At 36.5% G+C, this 8,457-nt stretch overlaps 1 protein-coding gene across 1 annotated transcript; it reads left to right on the top strand.

Moving 5' to 3' along the window:
• The first annotated feature begins 532 nt into the window (after nucleotides 1-532).
• LOC306987247 (sperm acrosome membrane-associated protein 4-like) lies at nucleotides 533-6,893 on the top strand. The gene is made up of 3 exons (XM_079591358.1): nucleotides 533-646; nucleotides 5,496-5,606; nucleotides 5,891-6,893. Exons 1-3 carry the CDS (start codon nucleotides 595-597, stop codon nucleotides 6,115-6,117), a joined length of 390 nt encoding a protein of 129 aa, XP_079447484.1. The 5' UTR covers nucleotides 533-594; the 3' UTR covers nucleotides 6,118-6,893.
• The last annotated feature ends 1,564 nt before the right edge of the window (nucleotides 6,894-8,457 follow it).

The following is an 8,457-nucleotide window of genomic DNA, read 5'->3' as shown; positions in this document are numbered from 1 at the left end:
TGGAACAAGTAGATTATTAAGGCCAATGATTGCCGGTTTGATATACCCAAAATGTTATCTTGTTTAACCACTAAAAGAACCAGCTGCAAATTCCCAAAGGACTGGCCGAGATAAAGCTGATCTCGGCGGGTACATGAGCAAAATCCTTAGGCTATGAGTTTATTCAACTATTTGTAGGCCTATGTAAAATACAGGACAAATCGTGTCCCAAGTTGATTTTATATGGGACGTTTTATCTCCCATTCAAACGAGTAGAGGCTGCCTAATGCAATCCATGTCCATCGTTGATTACAGACCTATTCAAAAACACCAAACAACCTTCACTCGATGTTAAGTTTTTAAAAAAACTGATAGAAAAGTAGCGTTGCTCATTTCGACATTCTCGCAACTAAAATGGAATTTTTTGGAGTTTGTTTTTGACAACAAAATGTACAATGTACACTGCCCACTTGATGCAGGTTACTGCATGCCTGTGTTCATTGCGGGCGGTGCCAGGGGTGTGGATCTATAAATATAACAGATCTCTGCTGTTCACATCAGTGTGACTAGAGTTTAACGGTCTTCTTCTACTTGAACTCAGAAACAGCAAGAAACATGAACAAAATAACTTTCGGCTTCTTTGCAGTCTGTCTGTATTTCACAGTTGGTAAGTTTTTTTTTTTTTTCACGTTGTGAATTTGGCTTCTAATAGCAACTATATAATTGCAGTAGATATTTGTTATACTTGTAATACGTTATTTATAATATTTAGGTATAATATTTGTTAGGTTATTTCTGGTCGGTTTATTTTAGTGACGAATGAGCTAGACTACTTTCATTCCACATCAATTCAGTCATTGTGGAATATGGGATCCGTGAGTCACGTACATAATACTGTGGTTTATGAATCATTCTTATTGCTTTCAGTGATTTGAGTCTACACCAATCTTCCAAAAAGAAATACTCTGGATTTTTACAACTTTTTATCTTCTATAATAGCTAGCTAATGCAGTTTGTAACAGAAAGTATTGTAAAGTCTGATTTAGCCTATTCTTGCCCATTTGTCGATGTGTGCTTGTTTTTGAGGGAGAGAAAGAGACAAGGTTAGCTTAAGGCATAGAGACCAGTTTACACTAGTGATGGGTCCGTCATGAACACCAAAAACTTGTCAGAACTTGCCCAGTAAAGAACCACTCGGTTTGGCTTTGGACCAATATAACATCTGTCATAGCCTATATTATTATTTTGTATAGTAGAGTGGAAGTTTCATGAGAGAAAATAGAAAAGAGCACATAATTTCTTTTTAGTTTATAGCTTTTAAAACTTGGATCGGAACTATACCGTTATCCGGACCACACGTGTGTCTTTTAGTCCCGTATAGTCCGTATAGTCATCCCTGATTGGTCTTAAACCCAGTGACGGGTAGGTTTAGGGGCGGGGTTAGGGGTAGGCCATCGTGTGGTCCGGAATCCCGGATAACCGTATACCCTTCATGTTAGATTATGTACTCTCACTTTATTTTTTGATTTTGGTGCCTATACTTCTTTTCTTGACTGAAATGTGACTGAAAAGAACTCGGAAGGTGGCAAAAAAAAATCTGATTTAATAGCAATTCCATAATAGCAATGCCATAGAAGAACCATTTTGGGTTAATCGGGTTAACTGTTCTTTAGTTCTAAAAAGAAACATTATTTTTCTTTGTGTGAAGATCATTAATAATCTGAAGAATTTTTTACCCCTAATGTTTATTTTTATTTTTTATGCTCTGGAAAAAATTCCATGGATATTAATTATTCATATAACCATAGGTGCCAATAAAGAACATTTACTGTTAACAGTGAGGTTCATAGAGAATATATATATATATATATTTTTTTTTTTTTTTTTTTTTTGCTGTTTAATGTTCATCTTTAAAAAGTCAGCAAGAAATCAGAATTGGGTACAAAGAGGTGATTATTCTCAACCATTAAACATCAAAACTGAAAAGCATAATTTGGTCCACCAATGGCATAACCATTGGCTTATATTACCTAATCTTTAACATTTTTCACATTGTCTATGTGACATACGGCATACGGCCTTAATGGCGGGGAGGGGAGGGGAGGAGGTCTAGGGGGGGCTCTTTAACATTTTGAGTTAACAAAAATGTTAAAGGTTAGGTCATCTAAGCCAATGGTAATGAAATGCTAAGAAATGCAACAATAATACAAAAAAAGTCCCCATTATATTACAATTTCGATCTGACAAAGAGCTTCATTATGTTAATAGCCAGTAGGTGGCGAAATTAGTGGAGCTTAAGGAGGAGGAGCAAGGCGTAAGCTCCACCAATTTGCTCTGCAGTGAGCAGCCTCTCCTATTTTCCAGCCCAGTCCTCTCCTATTTTCCAGCCCAGTCATCATGAAGAAGACTTTTTTAATAATAATATAGTTATAGTCTACTTAATAAGTATATAATTACCAAGAAAATGTTTGAATCGCTTTTCCAATTCAATCAGGATTATAAAATATATTTTATTCCATAATAATTTGTTTCATTGATTATTAATAAACATATATAATAAAGATGTAATTATATATTCAGCAAATTAAGTACTGTATATAGCTATACTGTATAACTATACTGAACCTATACTGGTCCTCAACCTTTTGTACCCCCCTCCTCTCCAAATCAATACTGCCGTAGGCCTACTACAAAAACGTACTTTGCAAAAATGTCACCAAAGACATTCATCAGGCTACAACTTAAATGAAGCACAAGTCAACGTGTCATACCAAACAAGACCACAGGGGGATGCCAAAGGACTGCACACAGAAATATAAAGTCTCAGCGATCTGAAGGCGGGTCGATGTCATCAGCGAATTCCTCTGTCAGAACAAGCAAGCGTTTGGGGCGTCTGATGCCCATGTCTAGCCTACATAAACAGAGGCGTATTTAAACATCCTCAAAAACTTCACATTAATTCTGCCAACTACGCGAATTTATAGAACTGTGTTCATGCAGAAAAACGATGTAGGCTAACGATCAGTGAGCCGAGAGCGCACACGATTTGTTTGCGCATAACAACGGACTCTTACGACTCCTGTATGTCACTGTAATCGCCTTTACCTTCATTGGCCATCCATCAAAACTTGTTTTAGCCACCACACTGGTTTTCTTTATCCAACTGAGAGATGCAATGAGAAACTGCATTGGGTGTTTTTTTGTTAAATGTAGGCTAGGCTACTATAACGTAGGCTATTAATACTAAAATGATTGAATTATAATGATTTATGATTAACTCATAAATTCAGCGCCTGATGCTTCTTCTGATAATCTTCGACCTCTGCATGCAACACCTTCAGGTTGCAGCCTGTGGGGACTCACTTTAGATGGATCCGCATTCTTATCTTATGAGCAACAGTTTCACATATTTCAGAGGAGGCTAGAAAAAACTTATGCATTTAAAGCCTTATTTCTCTTTAGGCTATAGTTATTTTTGTATGAATATTAGTTGTTCTAGTGTCACACACTCACTCCAGAATGTAGTACTGTAGGCTACAATGATTTACTCATCCATCAATCGATAGAGTTGCTATGTAAGATAACCAGAACTGAAGACTATCAGTTCCAGTTAATATGTTATTAATGAGAAATGACATCAGGAGTAAACAGAATTTCTGAATTTCCAAGGCAAATTTTCCAAAGCCACTCTGTTGCAATTGTCTAACTGTCCTTTAGCCTGCATTTGTTACAGACAAACACGGGCGACGTTTTACACCATTACAAGACTCTGAGTAATTGTGGAAACCATTTGAATTAGCTTTAAATCTCACCACGAACATATTTTCCATGGCTTTTATTTTCCATATTTAAACTTGGATTCTGACAACATTGTCTCAGCAACTACTATTGGTAACCAAGTGGCTATTTGATTTTGTACTGTATCAGACAACATTCAGTATCAAAGACATATTCTCGTTAACTTCCACCGCACCCGTCAGTGAGACATCTGCTCTAAAGAAGATCAAATGATTGTGTCTGGAAAACAGGTTTAACCGGGATTTAAGAAAAGAGAGACATTTCACACAAAAGAGGGAAGAACTTAGTAATTATCTTGTCACAATCAGGTCTATGCTTGCCCAGATCTTACAAAACCAAAAAATAAATCTGAAACACACCTGAATCTTCATGAATGTTGAAGAAATTATAAATGTGCTTATTTATCTCTGATTATAGTAACTCGTTGTGGAACAAAGTGGTGGTTGAGGATGTTTAATGGCTCAGAAAATAAAAGCTTCTTCACCTTGTTTATCCTGTTGCCTTCTACTTGAATGGTTTTGTTTAATTGGTTCATGTTTCAAAACCATGTTAGTGAACTGTGACTGGGATTAGAACTTAAAAATAACTATTTCAAATATAACATGGATCATTCACATATGATATATGTATCTAATTATTATGTTAGCTTGAGAAAGTGTGTATGGACAAACTTTAATTAGCTAGCCAATAGTTTGGATACAAAATAATCTTCAGAATTAAGATTAATCAGAAAAAAGAAAGAAAAAAAAACTTAAAGGTAAAAATGATTCATTAATATAAATCTATGATATGCCCTCATAGATATGAAGATAAACATGGGTGTGGTAGGGCTGACTATAACTTGTTCCCTAATAGGTTTTAACTACCACCCAGGGTGTGACCGAAACCAGCCTGAAACCAGACTTTTTTCTTTCTTTTCATATTTAGTTTCTCTCTCTCTCTCTGTGTGTGTGTGTGTGTGTGTGTGTGTGTGTGTGTGTGTGTGTGTGTGTGTGTGTGTGTGTGTGTGTGTGTGTGTGTGTGTGTGTGTGTGTGTGTGTGTGTGTGTGTGTGTGTGTGTGTGTGTGTGTGTGTGTGTGTGTAAATTTGTACATATGTTCCCGATATTAAAGTATAACCTTAAAATGTTATCTCATTAAATAATAAACATTCTGTCAACATTTACTCAATCCATGGGTTACAAAGGGAGACAATTAGAATAAGTAGGCCTATATTTTTTTCATATTTGGGTGAACTATTATTGTTGATAAACTGTTTCAACTGCATGTTTAAGTTCATGTGCATGCAATTCTTCACCCCCCTGTTGCTGTGAATGACCTCATTTAGCACACATGTGTATTGTAGTAAAGAAACCAGACCAGAACAGCAGGGTTTTATAGTAATTTTCAAGAGTTTCTTCTTGTTGCGTGAATTCTTTAGGTGCTTCACATGACTCGCACCAGAACACAAACACAGAACACCTGATCTGAGCACACAATTAGAGAAGAAAGGGTTGAGAAATGTTGACAATTTTACTTATGTTGCTGTGCGGGAAATCAAATCTGCAAAATGGTGCAATGGCACTCTTACCTTATACCTTTCCAGCAAAACAAGACATTTAGAAAACTGTTTATTACTTTTTATGCTAGACAAACTTCTATGCTTTAAATTTTTTTTTTTAATAAATTCCATGTCACTAACAGCTTAATTTTTTTTTCCGTGAATCTGTTCTCTCTCAGGTCAGGCCCTGCAGTGTTATAACTGTGACTTGGGTTTGTGGAATCTTTGCTACACAACCAAAAAGCCGTGTGCTGAAAATCAGCAGTGCTTCAATGGATTGGGGGAAGCTGGTAAGTTTATTCTGTTCTAAAGCCATTGAACACCCTTTTCCCAATTAGGTCATAAGGTATGAGAAACCAAACTTTAAGGACATACATTTTCATTAAACAGTTATTATTTTTGCATCTCATTAAAACGTAATATATAATACTCTAAAACTGAATAATTTATTGTTATAATTTATATATGAAGAACATTTTTATGTTAGCATATATATTTTTTCTGTTCTCAGACATTTTTTTCATTAAATTATATTTTTAAGCTTAATCTGTGTTTTCTTGCATTTCAATTTCAGCTAATCTTTTGAAATACCAGACGAAAGGATGTCTCGATCTGGCCAAATGCAATAAAACTGAGACGACGAATTTGCCGGGCAGCTCAGAAACAACCGTATTAGAAGTTACAAAGACATGCTGTTCTACTGACCTGTGTAACTCAGCTCTGGGTCAATTTCACTTCTCTGTTGTCAGCATGGCCTTCACTACAATCTCCTCTGTGTTCATGGTTAAAATCCTCATTTGAGGAGGATTATATCAGCTCACTCACACAAACACACAACATGTAACAAATAGGTATACACAACATCACTGAGCAAATCATGCATATTATGCTACCAAAATAAATGTATTATCCCCTGTTGAGAAATAGTTAAGGTTTTAATTTAAGGCATTATTAGAATTAACACTTAAAATAGGTTACCTACTTGAATTTGAATAGCTGTCAATCATAAATATTTTTTTTTACTTGATTACCAGTAGTGATCATTTTAACATACCATCGAGTTAACTTAGGCTACTTAAAATACTTTTTCTACAAATAAACCAGGCAGATATTAATTTAATAATCAGAAATGAAGAGCGTTCTTGATACAGACAAACACTTCACACAACTAACATCCATTAAAACCAGCAATACATTTGGTACCAATATAATGCATATTATTACATAGGTACACATGGTTGTATTGGTAAACACACACACACACACACACACACACGCACGCACGCACGCACACACACACACACACACACACACACAGTCTGCATGCAGTCGAACAGACTGCTTTACTCTTCTTTGGGGCGTTTGAGTAATAAAACTCTTGTTAAATAAAACTTTAATTTGTTGATAGCAAATGCTGTGTATTTTTATGATTTTATTTCTCCTGATGTCTCATCAGTTATCTTGTATTCTTATAAAATTTGTAACGCTGTCAACATGTGTTGTTCAGTTGTTTGTTCGTTTTTTGGTAAAGCTGATATCCTTGGAATACATGAGTGTAAAGAGCATGAATTAGAGGGGGAGAAATCTTTTGGAGGGGTGCCATCATAGAATGAAGCACAAGCACGCATGAGGTGATGTCAGCTAGCACGGATCAGGTGCTGGACCCTCCTTTAACAAACTGTCTGTTTTAGTTGCCAATGCCACTGCAAATATACAATAAAATATGGAATAAATGAGTTTAACTTTAGCATTTTGTTATTGATGTCAGTGTCATTCTTGAGCTTCAGAGTGACCAGATGAGCCAGATGAGATGCTGAACAACCAGTAAAATACTACTACTAATTTTAATAATAATAATAATAATAAAGTACTTTTTATTAAATCCCTTCATTTCAAAATGGTGAACTTCAGTCCCTTTCAGGACACATAGATTTTCCATTACAAATAATTAAAAAAGAGTGTAATTTCAGTCCCTGTTGTAATCACTCTGACATGCATATTTGTAGAGCTGTCTATAAGGATGCCAGTAGACGTGGATATTGCATACAGGTGACTCACACGCGTACACTGTGTGTGCGGGCGTTGCCTTCTGACGTCATCACAGAATAAATTAAATGCTTATACTTTAGAAAGACGAACACAATAAAGATGCAGTTATCTCAGTTCTGTTAAGGCTGGTTCACACGGCAGGATAATTAGGCAGATTTTAGCCCCGATTCACCCCTTCTGACAATCTTAAGGATGCTCCGATTATCGTAAAATAATCTGATCAGATATTCCTGCCCGTGTGTGGTGTGTTAAGACTGCTCTCGTCTGTTCGGAAGGACGTCGGGACCGCTCCGATCTCAAATCGGGGATATCCAACATGTTGGATTTTTTTGGCCAGATTTCTCCTCGTGTGTGGTGTCCCCCGGGGACAAACGAGCACGTAGCCTCTTGGCTGTGGCGTGTAGCCAATCAGAAAGCGAGGTGACGAGGCAGCGAGGAAGCACCGGCAAAAATCAAAACAGCCGGCGGCATGGCGCACCAGAAAGTCCGGTGGACGTCGGAGATTGAGGATAACGGGGTTTTTTTGGGTTAAAAACAAACTACAAACTATCGCCACTGCATCGTCTTCGTCCACCATGATTGTTTACTCTGAAGTCACGTTTGATCTCGAGGGATTTTGCGAGATTTCCCGTCTGACCTGGGAATGCTCGGGAGTCAAATCGGTTTTTGTGTGATGTGTTGATTTTGCCGTGTGGTTGCGCACCACACACTGTACGACCAAAACTGTTAGACCCGCGTTTTTTATCGCCGTGTGTGGGGTCTCTCAGGTTTGGAAAATCGGCCGATATTTTATTTATATCTAATTAATAAAAATGAGGCAACAGATTACAAGCAATATTATTAATTAAATTTAACAAATTAGAATTGAGTAATAATGAATCAAATTAATTCCTTAAATGTTAACCATTTAAAATGAGTAAAAATTACAAAATATATGTTATTGCCAACATTGAAGACACCTGATGTTTACAAGCAGAATCACTGAAGGAGAAAACCATAATTAAAGTCACCATTATGTAGATCAGTGTGTGTTTTAGTTGGGCTCTTCACCCTTAAATTATTAACTTTAAGTTTTGTTTGGCTGCTGTATGA

This window comes from Phoxinus phoxinus, assembly GCF_949152265.1.
Source record: "Phoxinus phoxinus genome assembly, chromosome: 19".
In the NCBI taxonomy this organism is placed as follows: domain Eukaryota; kingdom Metazoa; phylum Chordata; class Actinopteri; order Cypriniformes; family Leuciscidae; genus Phoxinus; species Phoxinus phoxinus.
This window is presented reverse-complemented; position numbering and strand designations above follow the sequence as displayed.